This window comes from Hippichthys cyanospilos, chromosome 21, assembly GCF_059441005.1.
Source record: "Hippichthys cyanospilos isolate Australia breed blue-spotted pipefish chromosome 21, RoL_Hcya_1.0, whole genome shotgun sequence".
Taxonomy (NCBI): domain Eukaryota; kingdom Metazoa; phylum Chordata; class Actinopteri; order Syngnathiformes; family Syngnathidae; genus Hippichthys; species Hippichthys cyanospilos.
Genome location: NC_142389.1, coordinates 5,042,721 through 5,060,854, shown reverse-complemented (window position 1 = coordinate 5,060,854; position 18,134 = coordinate 5,042,721). Strand labels below are relative to the sequence as shown.

Sequence of the window (18,134 nt, the reverse complement as noted above, 5' to 3'; positions counted from 1 at the left end):
TATTAAGAGAAGATACAAATCAAATTCCCGTAGTCCTTAGTTGGATTTATGAGGAAATACCAAAACACAAAATTTTATAATGAATTAATTAAAAAAAAAAAAAATTAAGTTTTTAAAAAAGTGACTGATATTCCCCCAAAATGATGGAGTAACCTGCAGTTATCATATGTTGAAAACAGAAGATCAAAATCCAAGTCTCATTTTGACATTTATTTGAAAACTTCACAAAAGTGTATGTATGGCAATTTTAGCAAGCAGACCACAAACATGGAAAAAAAACATGAATTTTCCACTATTATCCATCCATCTATATAAATATGATATGACATATATAAAAAGATAGAAACAAGACGATGTTTTTTTCTTTTCCTTCCCAAATATTATAAAAGAAATGTGAGTATTGATACACATTGACTTCCTCCTAGTGGGGTTCTTCTTTGATACTTGGAGAGAAAAAAAATTAACAGTACAGTACAAATACTACACATATTCACATTATCATAGCAAGTAATGTTTTTTTTTTCTTGTAGTGTAATTATGTATTTACATAACAAAAACCACATCCTACCCACTTCCTCCTTTTTCTACAGTCTTAACAAACACCGACATCGCTATTAATCTTGGCCAGCTCGCAGCAGTGTTTGATAAATAATAAATATTAAGAGTAGAAATCCAAGTTCGGGGGGAGGTCGTTAAAATGGCGGCCGTGCAGCGGAAATGTTTCGCTCAAAGAAGGGAGGATGTCCCGGCATGCATCAACAAGAGCAGGGTACTTCAAACTTTCTAGAGCAGTGGTTCTCAAAACGGGGTCGAACAAATAAAAAAATTAAGTGCAATCTGACCTGTGGGGCATTTCAGACAAAATAAGTCAATTACTTTGCTGTACTTTAAGATTTCGACCAATTGAAAAAAGCCTGATTGATTGTGATGTACAGGTACTATTAATAATGTTTAGCCTGGGTTGTTAGCGGAAGTTACTTTGCATGTGCACATAAAAGAAGGTTAAATAATCCCAGAATTTGTTTTGAAGATGAAGTTGTGTTCACATTTGAGGTTTTAGGACATTTATTAACTCATTCACTCCCGTTAATGCCTATAGATGTCAAAAATCCAATTTGAGTTAGTAGTGAATCAGATAAAAATTTTGGTTGCAGGCATCAATTACATTTTTATTTTACCCTCCATTATTAACCCTTTTGTGTTTAATATAAATGACTTGGCGCCATCTTGGTGCCAAGTATGTTTAAGTGAGAGGATTGATTGAATTTGGACAAGCTATTGCTTACTCAAGTAAAAAAAAGTAGTGCTTTGCCACCATCTTTTGGAAATGAATTGGTTAAGCTCGTTCCGACCGAAATGTGTTTTGGCAGCAAACGGCAAATAATTCCAATGGCATTCAGGGGTACACGTGATTCTTAGTTAGCATTAGGGTTAGGAGGGACCCAAAAGTTTGAGAACCCTTGTTCTAGACCGGCTCGGTGGCGTCCTACTGGGGCTTGTCCGTCTTGTGCGCGGTGAGGAAGGCCATGCCGTGGGTCCGGAAATGGGTGTTGAGGTCCGACGCCTTGTCGAAGCGCCGCCCGCAAACCCTGCAGATCAGGTTGCCGTCGGCGTCCTCGCCCGCGGCTTGTGGCGAGGCGGCGCCGGCTTGGGGCGAGCCGTCCGGGGAAACGCGCCCGGCGCCGCGCTCGCCCTCGCCGTCCCGCACGCGGTGGGTGATGAAGCGGTGTCGGCCCAGCGAGCCGGCCGAGGCGAAGCACACGCCGCACTGCAGGCACTGGAAGGAGGCGGTGTCGGCGCGGTGCTGCGGGATGTGGCGCTGGAACTCGCCGCCGTCCTCCGTGGTGAAGCCGCACGGCACGCAGCGGAACACGTTGTCTTCCTCCGGCTCGGCCGAGGCCCGGGTCCTCTTGGCCGGGCCGGCGCCCCCTTCCTCGCCGTCCTCCCGGGCGTTCTCGTCCTCGTCCGTCGGTCTGGCGCCGGGAGCGGCGCCCTCGCCATCTTGCTCCGAGGAGCTGCCAGGACCTTCTGCGCCCGTGGCGGCACGCTTCCTGGTCACCGGGGCCGCCTGAGGAGCAGACGGGGTCCCAAAAAGGTAAGCAATAATACCCTGAACTTGCCCACAACTGTTCCATCATTTTCCATGCTACCAATATGCCAGATTTTTATTATTATTATCACCTTTTTATTTTACCAGTGGACAACCATCTGTTTGTCTTTGATGATGCATAAAACCCTTTTAGCCACACTTGGAAATGGAAAAACAAACAGACGCATAACTACTGCCAATTTGAGATCAAGTGACAGAGCATTAAAAAACATCAAATGAGATAACAGGGACGCACGGAAAAGACGACTCACCTGTCCGTCGGCGCTTCTGTGCTTGAGGCGGATGTGTTTGTCCAGCAGGAAACGGCTACCGAAGGTACGTTTACCTTCCGTACAATACCTGCCACGATATAAAAGAACAATTACGAATCCTTTTTATGACTTTATGTTAGGACTTGTCTCAACCCATTACAATTTTATTGAAATAAACCCAAACATTCAATGAGAGCTTTATGCTTAATATATGTTGTATTTTGCATTTTATGATTTTGCAAACTGGTCAATTCTTTGCTCAACTTCCTTGCAATGCTTGCCTAATCATTGCGTGTGAAAAAATAAGATATTGCTTATCAAAAAAGCTTGTCAAAAAAAAATATAATATACAGTATATTAAGGATACAAGGTTATGGTATGGATATATGTGTAATAATAAAAACAATATGAACGCTTAGTACTGTACATAAAGTTCAAATGATCATCTATTTGTATATAGTCTATTTGATTATATTTGGGCGATGTCTGAAAGGCCATAATCGGGCGTTAATTAATTAATACATTCCCAGAATTACTCATTGAACAACTTTAAAAAATGCTAAGGCGGCGAGATGTCGTGTGTCTGTGTGAAAATATGCAACGTTTGCAGCAGTATTTCTGGATTCTGTGTGAAAGGCACACTCCAGATTACAAAGTCTCTTGCTTAATCGGTTTCAGAACTTACTGGCACTGGAAGACTCTTTTATTGCCTTCATGAATGACTCTCTCGTGGCGTCTGAGGCTGGAAGACGTGCTGAAGTTCCCACCGCAAATGCGACACGGAAACTGCGGTGCCGTGCAAAAAAAAAAAAATTGCAGTCAAGCAAAATACATAAAACAATAGGAAGCGGCGTCGGCGGCCATTTTAAGTCACCTTTCCGTGCTCCGTCTTGATGTGGCTGATATATTCTTCATTGTCGGTGAAGGTGCTCTGGCACTGCGGGCACGTCCACTCAGTGGGGGCGCCCGGCGTGGCCCCCGCCGCCCCCGACCCGGGCGCCTCGTAGTCTTCATCCCCGTCGTCGTCGTCTTCCTCCTCCTCGTCCTCATCATCATCATCCTCGTGATCTCGCCCCCAGTCCTCGCCGTCGGAGTTGTCGGGCTTGGCGGAGGGCTTGGCTTTGGGACCCGTAGCTGGGGCGGCGGCGGCGGGAGGGTCGGAAGCGGCTTCCTGTTTTGCCGCGGGGCCTCTGTGCGCCGTCTGAAGGGCAGATTGAGTTTGCATTTAAGCCGGTGTTTCCGCCTTGCACCTTGTTCCGATTCACCTCACTGCAGCCTTCCTGTGTGGAGTTTGCATGTTCTCCCCAAGCCCAAGTGGGTTCTCTTCAGGTTTCCTCCCACACGCCAAAAACTTGCATGGCAGGTGTATTGGACATATTAAATTATCCTTAGGTGTGATTGGGTGTTTGTTTGTCTCTGTGTGCCCAGCAATTGGCTGGCAATCAGTTAAGGTTATCCCTCACCTACTGCTTATAGACAGCTGAGATAGGCACCAGCAAGCCTGCGATCCGTGTGAGGATAAGCGGCTAAAAAAATGGATGGATGAATAACTCCTGCGGACTTTGACAACGAACGCACCACTGCACCACCTGGTGGCACGACTTTGCAATTACACTATACCTGAAAAGAGGCCAGCCCCAGTATTTGAGAAGGACCAAGTTGTTGTACTTGGCATAGAACTTAAGACAAGGTCTCATGATGAGAAACCTTGCTAAGGCCGATCCAAGCAATATAATCTTTGCCTCGGTTGACGCCGCGCTCCTTATGGAAGGCAAAGAGCGGGCAACACAAGAGGCACTCAAAGATGCTGTTTTGCTTAGCAAAAATGGAAAAATTAGCAACCTACTTTGATGTGCTCCATCATGGAGCCCTTCTGCGCGTACAGCTTGGTGCAGTCGGGACACTTGAACACGTGCACCTTCTGCTTGGCCAGATGCGTGTCAAAGTGCATGTAGAGCAAGGGCTTCTGGGTGAAAACCGTGTCGCACATCACACACTTGTAGATCATCCTGCCAAGAGAGCGCACGGTTAGTGTCACAATCACGGAAATGTGAAAAGTGTGCGCGGCGCTCGTACTTGGCCTGCCCGCCGGTGAGCGCCGGGTGCTGCGTGCCAATGTGGCTCTGGGCGCTGGGCGCCGACTTGAAGGCCATGGGGCAGCTGGGGCATTTGTGGAACACCTCGCAGTGGGCCGTCTGAATGTGAGACTTGATGGAGTTCAAGCCGCCGAACACCACCTGGCAGCTCGAGCACCTTCAACCGAGACCAAACGCTCAGAAAATTCGCCGGCGCTATTTTTGCCACGCCGCTTACCTGTAGCCGATGCGCCTGGCAAAGTGCAGGCAGGCCTCGTCCAGGTGGGTCTGGAAACCCGCTTGCCGGGCCACGCCCCCGCACTCGGGGCACACGTGGGGCGCCTTGTGCTTGTGGATCCTCTGGTGGGCCGACACGGCGCACGAGTTGGGCAGCATCATGGGCGGGGAGCATTGAGTGCACGTCTGGAACGTCGCACAAGGGAACAGAAGGCAACATTTTCAAATCGCTGATATATTTTTTTAATTGGGGTAATTTCTCAAGGCTCTTTGATTCACAGTACTTTGTATTTATTTTAAGTGCAGTATAGTCTCACAATTTGAGAATTTATTTCCCCCAAGTATTTGGAATAAATGGGTTGCAATCAAGTCCCTTCTAAAATTTCATACTCAAAAATAAAATCACGTCGATTCTGCGAATGTGCTCTCGGATCGATGTCGGCATTGCACAGTACTCTTGGCGATCAGCGATCAGATACCTTGGAATCAGGCCTGGTATTGTCCCGATATTGATACCTGGTATCAGTACTTTTCCATCCCCAGTTAAAATGATCATAAGTTATTGCCCAAAAATGACATCACAGTTGCTCAGGGTTTAAATAACGACCAATCAGGTGTCAGCTTGAAAGCGCGATATGACTCAGAAAAGCGGGAATCACCGAATTGGGCGCGGCTCTGATCTGCTGGAAGTGCGTGACCAGCGCCGCCTTGCCGGAGAACTGCGTCTGGCACTCGGGACACTTGTAGTTGTTATACTGCAGGTTCTCAGCTTTCTTGCAGGGCAGCGGCATCAGCGCCTGAGGACCTTGAGGGGCCCGCCGGACCTGCCTGGGCGGTCCCCCGGCGGACGCCGCCGCCCCATCCTTCATCGGGCTGGACCCGGCGGCGGACGACGAGCCCGTGGCGGGGGACGAAGACGAAAGCACACCTGGTGCGAAGGTATGGAGGAGGGTTGAAATTCGGCTCCTTTTAAAAACTACATTTTGACTCGCGAGATCGTAAAGTAGTTGCAGCGCGGTGTTTTTGTGCTTACTACCGACGGGCGTGACGTCCTGCTGCCCGATCATCTGCTCCACGGTGACGGGCCGCATGACCAGGTGCGAGCACTGCATGACCAGGCCTCGCTCCTTGTGCTCGCGGGCGTGCAGCAGCAGGCTGCACTTGTTGAAGAAGGCCAGTCGCTTGGCGCAGTGGTTGCACGTCACCTCGATGCGCAGGGAGCGCCGATCGTAGTGGCGCGCCAGGCTGCGCTCCAGGGCGAAGGCGTCGCCGCACTCCAGGCAGCGGTAGCCAGAAGCCGGCAGCGGGAGCCCCCACTCGGGGGGCGGCGGCGCCGACAGGTCCGGTTTGTAGCTGGGCAACAGGTTCTTGCTGTTGAGGATTTTGTTGAAAGCCTCCACCAGGCTGGACTGGCTACGGGAGATGACGGCGCCCGTGCTGTTCACGATGGATGCGGGCTTGTTGGATTGGGGGGCGCCGCCCGCGCCGTTGGGCGACCCCTTCGCGGCCGCCCGCACGGCGATCCCGGAGAATTTAGGCGACGAGGCCACGCCGGGAGTGGCGGGCAGAGCGGCGGATTTTGTGATGTTGACGGCGGTGACGGAAACCTTCGTCTTGTCGGAGGTGGCCAGTTTGTTTTGTACTTTGGTGGCGGCGGCGAGCATGACGCTGCTGGCGGCGAGCGTGGACACCGGTAGGGCGTTTAAGGCGCTGGCGGTTTGCTGCTGCTCAGGCTTTTGAGCTTTGTTTGCGAACGCTTTGCGATCGCCGACCCCTTTCGGGTCGGGACCTTTGCCTCCGGCTCCGCCCTTGGGGGCCACCCTCGTCACTGTTCTAGTTATGCCGCCCGTGGATGTCTTGATGGTTTTTATTCGCACTTTGAGGGGTCGAGAGGGCGCCCCCGGGGCGGCCGGAGCGGCGACTTCGCCGCCTTCAGGCAGGTCAGCTTTGGGCTTGTCCTCGTCTGTCTCCATCTTCTCCTCGCACGCGTTTTCTGGCTTATCCACGTTTGCGTCTGCTGCATTCTCCATCCCGTTCCCCACCTCCATCTCCTCCTCCTCCTCCTTGGGCTCCCTCAGCTCAGACGAAGGCGGCGTGGAGGCCATAGCAGGGCTGGAACATCTCTTGGCGGACACGGCGGTTGACTTGGGCGCCTCCGGTTCGGGGCTCTCCGGCGAGTCTCTCTCCTCGATGACGTGCTCAGAGTTCTTCTCCTCCGACTGAGGGGTATCATTCCCTGCTGAAACCGACTCTGGGTTCATAGACGCCTCTTGGGGGGTGTAGCCTGGCTTGGGGTGAGGCGGAGTAGATGACGTAGGCTGGGTTAGATCTTTGTAACGTTGGTTGATCTGAGTGGAAACCGGAGAGTCTGGATTCTCCTGGATAACCAGCGGACTGCCCAAATCTGCGTCGGAATCCTCCTCCTCTTCATCCACCATCTGCTGGTGTTGATACTCCGCCATTTTGGGAGCGCCGTTAAAAGGCTTGACGTGTGACGAAAGGGCGGCAGGTGCGGCGGGAAGAGGCTTGGTGGGCGGGAAGTAAGCCGGGGCCATTCCTGCAGAAGATCCCGAGGGTAGTGACGCTTTGAGGCTGTCCGTTCTCTCTTGTCCCGCTTCCTGCTGCTGCTGCAGGAGCTGCATCTTCCTCGCCCGGCCCACCGGATCTCCAGAACCGGGGCCCAGCAAAGGCTTCAGTCTGTTAAAAATGTTCCCTCCCTGCTTGGTGGACTTGACCGCGCCCGCTCCTGATGTTTCCGCTGATGCTTTAGTAGTGTTCAGTGGCCACGGGGAGCCATTAGACTGAGTGACATTAAGCGTGGCGGAGACGGCGGACACCCCGAAACCGTTATGGTTAAGAACATCGGGTTCTGCTAGGCCATCAAGACGGGGACCCACGTCCACCCCGGCGATAACGTCAATAGCGTCCGGTTCTGCGTCTCCGTCGTCTTCGCCCGCAGCAGTCTCAGCGCGCACTTTGTTTTTCACGATCACGCTCACAATGGACGTGTCACCCTGAGGGTCCGAGGGGCTGGGCAACCCCACCGCGTTGTCTGTCTTTCCGAGAGGCGCCCCAGTGGGCCCATGAGGTCCTTCCGCCTCATCCGGCGCGGACTGGATGGCCTCCTTGGCATCAATGTCAGGAATGTCGAACGCTGCCAGCAGGTCATCGAAATCTGGGGTCTTCATGTCCCCCATTACGGGATTAACGCCTGGAAAGATAAAAAGTGACAAGATTCTTCATGCCCACCACAGCAACTCTTGCCCAACTGAAGTCTGTGATTGTGAAAACTTCACATTGGAAAGCCATGGAGCACAGATTCAAACCCAAAACATTTGACAGCTAGGCAGACGTGCTAATCACTAGGACACCATATGCAATCTAATCTAATTGTATTTTGTTCAACGCAACAAAAATAGCGACGCATGTTGGGACAATTAGCAGGTGTAATTGCTTCCCCCCCCCCATAAAGGCCAGAGTGACATCGGTTAGCATTAGCCAGCTAACCCGTTAGCATCCAAACCCCTCCTTCGGCACGTATTTCACTATGAATGGGAGGCAAATACGGCTTCTTTGTTGGTTTTAATGCATGTCGATCACCAATGCAATTACTACGGTATTACGGTCAGAGCGTAGCCGCCTAACGTGGCTGCGACATCGGCTCCTTCAAGACCGAAAGACACCCCCCTTTCCCCGACGGAGGACTGCTGGCTAGCTGGCCAGAGACAGAGAAGAAGGGGGTCACCGAGCTAACAGGCTAGCCTTCGCCATTTGGAGAGAAAAAAATCACAACAATCATTGGATGGATTGACAGTCGTTAGAAGCCATCGATGAACGCGTGACGTAGGACGGCCTCGGTGAGGATTCTCCAGTTCATAAATAAGGCGTTTTTGATTGTTTACCTGGATGTGCGATTTCCGACTATCCTGAGCTCGGGTTGCAGCTGAAAACGCAGGCGCTTCCCGTCACGTGACCGCGGCCTTCCAATCAGGAAGTTCGAAATGCACCTAACCGCATTGTGTGGACTCGTACCAAAATACAGCAAATTCATGACATCTACAGTTTTGTATTTACCTTATACTTACTGTCGCGCTATAAGCAGTTTATACACTGCACTTAGGACTTAATGACAAATTATATGACAATGAAAAGTGCTTCACAAAATTGATTTATTCATTTATTGGGGTGCTTTAAATTGTCACAAAAAATGGATGTGGATAACATTAATGTGTGTATTATGATCTTTTTTTTCTTGTCAAGATATCTGCATGCTCTCATTTCTTCTTCTCGTCATCTTTTTTGGCATCGGGCTTGTTGCCTGTCTGGGAAGCCAGCGAACCCATGGCGTTGCGAATGGCCTCGTTGTTGGGGTCCACGCCGGGCAGGTTCTCCAGCACGCTCTGCAGGAACTCGGGGTCTTGCATCACGTCGTAGTCATCTTCCTCCTGGGCGAGTACCCCAAAAGTGATTACCTCTTCAATCAGTAAGGGTTTACGGTTAAATCATTCATATTTGTTTACCTTAACAGAGTCTGTAGCATCCATTGGAACACCTGTGTCCATCTCACTATCCTCTGTTAAATCACAAGAACGGGGAAAAAATTGTCATTGCCGTCCCGGAAAGGGACATCTATCCCTTCTGCAGTTCTGACCTCCTCCTCCAGCGAGAGACATCTGCATGGCATAAGCGATCTGCTCCTCCTCCGTCATGCTGCTGAAGTCGGGTATCACTGCGGCGCCCGTCTCAGGTTGAGATACGGACATCTTCAGTAAAGCCTCCTCTGATTCTGAACGTGGGAAAAAAAGGCTTATGTGCTGATATGTTCTGCTACTTTTAAAGGTCCCTTAGTTGTGCGTACCATCCACAGCGGGCATGGGCACGCTGCCCTCGGCCACCGAAGCGGCGGCGGCTCTGCGGGCCTCCTCCTCCTGCCTCTGACGTTGCTCCTCCATGGACACACGCAAGGCCTACAAACATGATTGAAATGTTATCACTGGAATGCAAGGATAGAACTCAAAGTATGTTGCATTTATCCACCCCCAAATCTTTATTATGTATTCAAAAAGCCAAATATTTGGTTGATTTATGGTGAATAAAATAGAAAATAATCAGTACAGATCATTTGACATTTTCTTCAATAATTTGTGAATTGTAAAAATGTAGTCAGAAACTATTTTACATACACAATTAGCATGTTTTAATTAGTAGTGCGGGCTTACCAGGGCAAGTTCCGGGTCGGCGCTTGGGTCGACGCCGAACTCGAAGTCGCTGGCCCCAAGGCCCATCATGGAGCCGCCCTCGCCGGCCAGGATGGGAGAGGAGAGCAGGGCGTCGGCCAGGCTGGGTCCCGGGGGCACGGTCACCAGGTGAGAGCCCGCCCCCTCCTTGCCGTTCAGCGTGTTAATGAAGGCTGTCAGCTTCTCTGTGTTTAACTCCTGAATGTATGCATCATACAAACGATTTCGATGTTGTAAATAACTTGTCAAAACCAGAAGGGAAAAACTGTGCACTCACCTCCTCACCAAAGTTGATAATGTCCACATTCACTTTCTCCTTTTTCAAACGCTTTGCCATTTTGACAAGCTGTACCACAAAAAACAAGACGTGTCAGTTTTGACAAACAACAAAAAGGGCACTAATATAGAACCCACCTCCTTTTCGTGATCCTCTACTGGACTCCCCACAAAGGCGATGATCCGCATTTTGTGATTTTTACCTTGCCGATGCTTTAAGGCCAACTATACAAAAGCACAAACACCCAGTCCATTTAGTTCTAGTGCACACACACTGTAGCAGAGTTATATTCATTTTGAACGGGATACACACGTGAGCCACTCGAATGCCTGTGCAGAAACTGATGTTCCCCCTGGGCTGGACGGCATGAAGTTTGGACAGTATGCGTCCAGAATCGGGTGTTAGCGTAGTCAGAACCTCACAGTTACTAGGACAAATAAGCACAGTCACTTATTTCCCCACTGTATGTATCGGCAAATGTAAAATTATCCACTTTGAAAGCGGTTAGAGTTCCTTACTTGGCCATGGTGATGAGGCCCACATTGTTCTCTGGATTGCTGCGCGTTTTGGAGTGACACACGATGTTGACGGCATCTTGCTGGGCTTGCAGCCTTGTTGGTAGAAAGTCGCCATTTCGCATATATTCGCTGTTGTCCACACTGGTGGTGATAACAAACAAATCCATTAAACACAAAAAGATGAGTCATAATACTGGGAAAATAGTCATACTTTTTTTTTTTTTTTATTCAAAGTGTATTCTCAAAAGAAAGTCTTGTGGAAATATTTGGCTTATTTTCGTGAAAAAATACATTGGGAAAAATATTTTTGAGGAAATGGAAGTTTATAAAAAAAGTTAAATATTTTCTACATCATTTGTATTTTATGCAAGACACACCGACAAAACTACCTTGAATCACTTATTAAATCCAATTTTTACTATACATACATCACCTGAATCACGTCATATGTCGATAATGTCATTAAATTTAAACCGTAGTAGTCCTTTCAAGTTGGCTTCTTCCGATCTAGCTAATATTAGCAAGGATGTAATTATTCTCAGCGTTTTTCGGCTCAGTGACTTAACACTGATAGGCGTCATGTTATGAATTATACTAAAACTTCGAAAATGTAGATTACGTACAAATGTGACGGCCTATTCACGTAATGATAAATAAATGTTGTTAGCTAGTAGCATTTGCTAAATGACTCAGCCGATGCTAGCCGACAAAAGCAAGAATGCCATTCTCGCCAGTTCGACGAAGGTGTTAACAGCGTATAACGCCACTTCTTTTTTTCCCCGACGTGTCTATGAATAATTCGTTTCGTGATACGTTTAACGTGTTAAAATAACAATAATGTGCCTCTTACCAGACCATAGTACTTTCGAGCACCATTTTGGAAACTACTTCTTGTTGATTCTAGCGGCGGCCTTACAAGCTCACACTCTATTGGATGAAGCGTGAGCAATACCCCCAATGATTGGCTGTAGTTTCTACCATGTTGTTTCCGATTGGTGGACGACTTTTCCATTTGCAACGTCACCCATCCAAACAAACGTTATGTAGTTTTTAGATTTTTTTTCACACATTCGCTTGTTTTCTGTAAAATTAAAAACCGCATTACAATACAAGACAATACGTTAAGCGTGTATGAATTTGATTGACCGATTTTTGCTCTCGTTAATTAAAAAAATCTATGACATTTATCAAAGACATTTTTATTTACAATGACTGATTAAAATGCAATATGCAGTGAAAAATGAGATACAGTAACAATCACTGTAATAAATACACGTTATAATTTTGATCCCCAAGGCACGTTTAAAAAGATAAAATAGTAATTCCCCAAATAAGTAATCTTCCCCCAATAATACCAACCCTTCAATGAATTAAATGTATTGCACCATTTTCTAATGAGCATACAAAACATTTGTATTATAAACCTTTGTTACATTTTGTATGGAATTCCGTCCAAGCAGGTAACATCACCATAATATTAAAAATGTTAAACACACACTGGAATGAAAGAAATAAACAATACAAATTAGACATAAGCATAAATTATTTTCAATGTACAGATCATTTTCAATGACCCCGGTCGCGTCTTGGCAATTTGGTGGCTTGATCCATCAGGTGATATTTCTGCTCCCAAACTCATTCAGAGTCCATACGTTCCACTTAAAAATTCTGAATTCAATTTCAGAACTATCTTTGGTTGCAAATCAAAGCATTCCATTGAGATGAGTAACAATGACATTGTGGGGGTCCAAAGGGAATCAAAGTGCAGTTCAAAACGATACCCCCCTGAAAAAAAAAAACACTTCAATGGAGTTGTCATCAGGTCTTTCCATTCACCTCATTGGATTTAGGCGCATCCTTTACACCTGTACAACGAAAAAAATAAAAACATTTTCAATAAATAAAAATGTACCTAAAATTGTAAAAAAAATCCTGAGGGATAAAGTGTAGATTGTTTTTCACTTGAATGTTAGATACAAGCAAAGTCGAACAATGTATTGCACTGGATTTAAATAATAACAAGCCAGCGTTTGACAATCCCAACATTAGAATAGAGCTAACAGCCGTGAAAAAACATTCCAACCCTTTTGACATGCTGGAACATGCCAGAATCTCTAGATCATATTTCCAGTTCTTACCATTGTTCTGCCCCGTCTCCTCTTTGCCCGCTGAGCTTTTCTCATCCTTTCCAACGGGTTGCTGTTTCTCATTCTTTACCGCGGGTGGCTGGTTCTGATTCTGGCTGCTGTTCTGTTCTGCCTGCTGCGCCGCGGCAGTGTCGGACTTCCTTATGCTACTGTGGCGCCTCTTGGATGGCGACGTCTTCACTAAAATACAAGATGACTATTTGATTATTGACGAGGGACGGTAAGAAAAACGAAGGCCTCAACCAACAAAATGAGAGTAAACTCCTGGACCAGAAGCACTCTAATGCGAGCCAAAACAGCAGTACCTACCTTTTTCCAGTGGGGTTGAATCGCATTCAGCAGTATTAATAATCTTACATGATGTAGAGTAAATAATTTAAGCATGCTGTATATATGAGCTTGATATTTAGTCCGGTAAATACACAGCAATTCAGTACGTTCTTACGTTGTACTTTTTTGAAGACCGTGTTGCACATGAACTTCTGGAATCGATCGGCGTAGAAATCCGGTCTGTGCACCGACACCGTGTCCTGAAACGTTGAGGATAGCTCAGCTCTAATTTGAGTCATTTCGGGAATCGTTTAGGGACTTTGAAGGTGCAAACGTACCCCGTCTTGAACCAGAGATTTCCATGTGTGCTCCAGCTTCTTGATGAATCTGGCGGTGAAGCGTAGAATTAGCATAACGGCTTCTATGTTTTACGTAGAGGAAAAGTCGCGCTCGCCTGTATGATTGCAGAATGTCAATGATGCCGATGTACACCAGGAGTCTTTGGCCTTTGCAGTTTCTTGCTGGAATCCCTCCAGTGCTGATAAAAATTAGATAAATAAATGAATTCCGGTTAGGCTGTTTCCTCCAGAGAGGTGTGAAAATTTGTGTTAAAAAAAAAAAAAAAAAAAACATTGACATTGGGATGGTTTGCAGTGGTTGTGAAATATGGAGGATTAGTTCCGTCATTTTTTTTTTAATTCGATTGTCTTGAATGAGCTATTAGGTCAGTGCTTCTCAAATAAATTTTGCCAAGCCCCCCTAGGAAAGCGAAAACTTTTCACCCCCTCCCCCACTCGGCGCCCTGGCAATAAATAGGATTATTATCTATAAAAATTGTATGGGTATACCTAAACCTCTATCCTTTTTAACATTAACAAAAGAAAAAAACAACATAATTCAACTTACAACAACTGTTAATTATTTTTTACAGCGTTTATACAGGTTACAGTTAGTTTAAAGCAGAAAAAAATGGCCAGAAAGTGCCAGAAACTATAAAATAAAAATCTAAAATTAATAAAATTCTTATTGTTTTGCAATTGATTACCCTTCACATTAACAAATTCAAAGTCTTTTCAAAGCCTTGGGGTCATTCTCGCCCCCTCGGGGGCCCCGCCCAACTATTTGAGAAGCACTGTATTAGGTCAACGCTGCCCTGCCTTGAATCATTTGATATTTGTAAAAAGATCCCCATCTGTTTCGATGGGAAATTCCCCCAACGGCTTGACACCCACGGGTTGTGACTTCCCGGCGAGAGGTCTCCTCTGGCTTCCGCCTGGATGGCCTCCATGGGCGTGCTGTACAGGAACTTCTGGTTCCTCTTATCACCCGCTTGCTCCGTCTGCGCCGTCTCTCCACCGGCCTGATCCACCACGTGAATCCCTAACAGGAGGCTGTAGTCCATAATCTTGAAACTCTGCAGCACCTGGAGAAAAAAAGAAACAAGACGAGGTTACAAAATTCTGTCCGTTTTTGCGCTCAAGCCCAAGTCATGTCTAAGATGTAAATGTGGCTTTGGCGCCATCTAGTGTCACTGTGTCACAGGAGCTTTTTATTTCAGTTTAAAGATAATAAATTGGAATCCAGACTGGGAATTTTGCATGGGTCCATTTGCCTCTCACCAGGCAGTCCCGCTGGACAGTCTTGCAGAAGGCGTTGTACATATCAGCGTCCAGCAGCATCCCGTCAGGCATGTCCTGCAGAAAGTCCAGATCCTTGAACGTGGGTAAAGTCTTGGCCCTTTCCTTGGGGGAGGCCCGCCGGTTGTACGTGGATCCCTTCAGGTCAAACTTGAGATGCAGCTGCACGGTGGAGGGCAGCAGGTTGTTCATGACGACGATCCGGATGTTGGTGCCGTTTGCTTGGATGCAGTAGAGACCGTAGAACTTGGGCAGCAGGGTCCGCTTATTTTGGTTCAGGTTCTGGAGGAGAACATTTTGATGGGAATCTTGATTAAAAAATTGGCACCTCGCTCAGAAGTCCATTCGTTTCCATGGAGAACATTTCCAAGTTCTGAACTCAGTCTTTTGTCTTACCATGAAGTATCCAGGAAGGAGCTTCTGCAGAAACTCCGCCTCCTTGCGCTGCACAGTCTTCATGATGAACTGGTCGTCGCTGGAGAGGTAGAAGAGCGATCCGCTAGCTCCCGGGTTGGACAGCTCGATGAGGTCCTCGCTACACAAGGAACACTGGGAGAGAACTTATTGTAAGCTGAGAATGCGTTTTAAAAAATATCATTTAAAAAAAAAAAATCAAATTCACCATGTAGTCATCAGGCTGGATGCAAAACATCTCCCTGAAGTAGCGGAAGGCGATCGGTGCGTACGTCTTGAACCTGAAATCTCCGTAGTGGTGCGCCGGCGTGTGGCTGCTGCCTTCACTAAAGAAGTCGAATATAAGAATAATAGAACGATAAAAGTATTTGATGAAAACGTTTTTTGCCACATTTTCTAAATTAATTCAAATTGACATTGTGATACTCCTGCTGGTATGTGGGCCTTGGCCACATGGGGGCAGTATAACACAGGCATATATATGGTAAGGCCACAAGATACCTAAAAGGGGCCAAAAGGTTTTGTCTTTCCTGGGGGGCTTTGCAAAATATAATTGAGAGGCACCGATTTTAGAAGGGTTCCTGCAGGTATGAGCACGTTATTTGTAATGCCGTGAAAGGAACAGTGCATTTTTCTTTTCAATTTGAGAGTGAATTAATTGAAACCTGAAGCAACTTGAATTGATTTGTTGTACGTCTCTAAATTGCATACAGATGCGCATTAGTGACACTATTTTCTCTACTTAAAACAAAAACAAAAATCAGACATGGATGGTGCACTATTCAGTTTTAAGTCTTTTTTTTACAATCCGAAAATGCTTTACACTGATTAGGCTACAAATATCTCGGTGATACATGAAGAGACTTCAGGGAGCATGTGAGATTTTAACAGGAGCATATTTAGTGTTCAAATATCCATTTTTTAAAAAGGCTAAAACATTGGGACAGTGACGATTTTGGTTAGCTCATTTCCTATTATGCGTTAGCCTTAAGCTAACAAACTTGATGTGATTGTTTTAAATCCATGTGAACTCTTCTTCAATGTCACTTGACATTGGTAGTCCGGCCACCCACCCGGGGAAGTAGATACTCTCCACCTCTTCGAAGTCCTGCAGTAGCACGTCGCGCTCGGATTTCTGAGCCAAGCTGCACACCGTGTGCGTGATGCCCAATTGGATGGCGCCCTGCAGAGCCCACGAGGGGGTCTGGAAGGCAAATACGAGATTGATGGATTTTAGTAGAGTAGGTTCAGAGTGACAAAAATCTGGGTGGACATGTCTATGATGATAGGATACCTGAAAAATGGAAAAAGTCCATTTTGGTTGGAATACTGACCACTCATCTCACCTTTTTATACACAGTCTTGCCGGTCTGATCCACGCCGCGGTGCCCGATTGTTCGCTTCACAACTGGAGCTGGACTAATTCCTGGACTCTAGCGGTAAGGACAACAAAAGAGGAGATTTCAATTTTGCAAGTTAAAAGTGTAAACCAATTTTCTGTCCATGGAAGCAGCCGTGAAATATTACTCGACAGCTAAAATTCATTTATTTTGTCTCTGTTTAGCTTTCAATTAACTATTCATCATTCAAACAAAAACAAGAAACTAAAGAATCTGAACCTCACGATTACAATTTTTTTATAGGCATGTATTGACTGAAAATTAACTTTTGCATGGAAACTTAGAGCAGTGGTTTTCAACCTTTTTAAAATATCTTTTAAGCCAAGTACCCCTAAACCAGCGCAGAGCATTTTTTTGTGTTTAAAAACATATAAATAAATAAAAAGAATTAATCTAATTATTTATTTGTATTTTTATAATAAATATCTGCCCACAAAAAATAATCAACATAAAGTGTCAGATCTGTTTGTAAATATTTGTCCACAGAAAAATATTCAACATAATGCATCCCTTTTTGGGATTACAGTTGAGATTTTTTTCACAATAATAAATAATTAACTTAGTAGTAAGTAATTATTCATAAATATTTCTCCACAGAAAAATATTTAACGTTTGGAATCACAGGAGAGATTTGTTCACAAAGATAAATAATTAACTCGACTGGTGAGAGGTGGCACATGACAAATTGGGTCGAACCATTCTAGCATGGGGGAGAATTTGGATTTTTACAATAATGAAATTGAATAACCTACTGAACATAAAATGTTTTATGAAATTATACTTTCATGAAACAATTAATTACAAAATATTTTTGAATAAATTATGCATGTTTGTGTTATTTAAAATTTCGAGTACCCCCTTAAGTTCCTTCAAGTACCCCCAGGGGTACTGGTACCCCAATTTGAAAACCATTCAAAGTTTTGTTGCAAAAGCCCCATAAATATATTTCCTACCTCTTTCCCAGCCTCACCGGCATCTGTGGACAGATAGGAAGGCGTTTTGAAGGCATTCAAAGAAAATAAAATAACATATTTAGGATACAGCAAAGGTTTGAAAGTGGAATAATACTGCGGAGGAGTGCGGCCAGGCAAAGTCCCAAACATGCAGACACACCTTTAAACAAGCCACTAGAAGGCTCTTTCCGTACCGGTAAACTTTTTTTTACTGGGAAAATTTTATTATTTTGGTCTTGCATTTTTAATTGTCTGGCAATTTCACTTATAAAAGCCCCAGAAGTGGACTTTGCAGAGGGAAAAGACACGTTGTCTTTTCCTTTCAGCATGAATAATGACGTCACACTTACTCCCAGGGTGGTTCTGGAGCCCCTGCGGCTCATCTGGAACTGCGGCTGTGGCCATTCCGAGACTTCGTCAAACTTTATAAACACACCGGAGCCACAACACTAACTAAACAAAGAAAGAAAGCTGAATAAATGTTGATGAAAAAGGCTTTTTTTGCGGCATTGAGCAAATCCTGTCATTATGCCTTCGTAAACAAGGAAGCAACGCGGAAGTTGTCGGTATTCGTCTATTACTAAAAATGAGCACGAAGCTTCCGGTAA

At 45.9% G+C, this 18,134-nt stretch overlaps 3 protein-coding genes and 1 non-coding gene across 5 annotated transcripts; all 4 read right to left on the bottom strand.

Annotated features, from left to right (window-relative positions):
* Positions 1-189: 189 nt before the first annotated feature.
* znf687b (zinc finger protein 687b) lies at positions 190-8,616 on the bottom strand. Of its 2 annotated transcripts, none has more exons than XM_088404737.1 (10): positions 8,576-8,616; positions 5,707-7,884; positions 5,333-5,601; positions 4,675-4,859; positions 4,438-4,614; positions 4,208-4,370; positions 3,236-3,562; positions 3,047-3,147; positions 2,362-2,449; positions 190-2,068 (listed from the first exon to the last, which is right to left on the bottom strand). In XM_088404737.1, the coding sequence occupies exons 2-10, from the start codon at positions 7,868-7,870 to the stop codon at positions 1,487-1,489; spliced, it is 4,056 nt and encodes a 1,351-aa protein (XP_088260863.1). In that variant the 5' UTR covers positions 7,871-7,884; positions 8,576-8,616; the 3' UTR covers positions 190-1,486. The 2 variants fall into 2 exon arrangements, with proteins under 2 accessions (XP_088260863.1, XP_088260864.1); XM_088404738.1 differs by having other exon boundaries at positions 5,710-7,884.
* Positions 4,022-4,158, bottom strand: LOC148406250 (small nucleolar RNA SNORA13). Its single transcript, XR_015864079.1, has one exon. It is a non-coding gene; the product is annotated as a small nucleolar RNA SNORA13 (small nucleolar RNA).
* Positions 8,617-8,828: 212 nt separating the features above from the next.
* On the bottom strand, positions 8,829-11,629 carry psmd4a (proteasome 26S subunit ubiquitin receptor, non-ATPase 4a). The gene is made up of 10 exons (XM_088404748.1): positions 11,556-11,629; positions 10,706-10,846; positions 10,500-10,614; positions 10,325-10,411; positions 10,188-10,256; positions 9,893-10,108; positions 9,532-9,640; positions 9,325-9,459; positions 9,194-9,246; positions 8,829-9,118 (listed from the first exon to the last, which is right to left on the bottom strand). Exons 1-10 carry the CDS (start codon positions 11,579-11,581, stop codon positions 8,948-8,950), a joined length of 1,122 nt encoding a protein of 373 aa, XP_088260874.1. The 5' UTR covers positions 11,582-11,629; the 3' UTR covers positions 8,829-8,947.
* A 254-nt stretch (positions 11,630-11,883) lies between these two features.
* Positions 11,884-18,086, bottom strand: LOC148406247 (phosphatidylinositol 4-phosphate 5-kinase type-1 alpha-like). The gene is made up of 13 exons (XM_088404747.1): positions 17,877-18,086; positions 17,527-17,549; positions 16,520-16,606; positions 16,247-16,377; positions 15,382-15,499; positions 15,156-15,308; positions 14,742-15,041; positions 14,355-14,545; positions 13,577-13,660; positions 13,461-13,509; positions 13,298-13,382; positions 12,844-13,032; positions 11,884-12,570 (listed from the first exon to the last, which is right to left on the bottom strand). The coding sequence occupies exons 1-13, from the start codon at positions 17,929-17,931 to the stop codon at positions 12,524-12,526; spliced, it is 1,512 nt and encodes a 503-aa protein (XP_088260873.1). The 5' UTR covers positions 17,932-18,086; the 3' UTR covers positions 11,884-12,523.
* Positions 18,087-18,134: the final 48 nt, after the last annotated feature.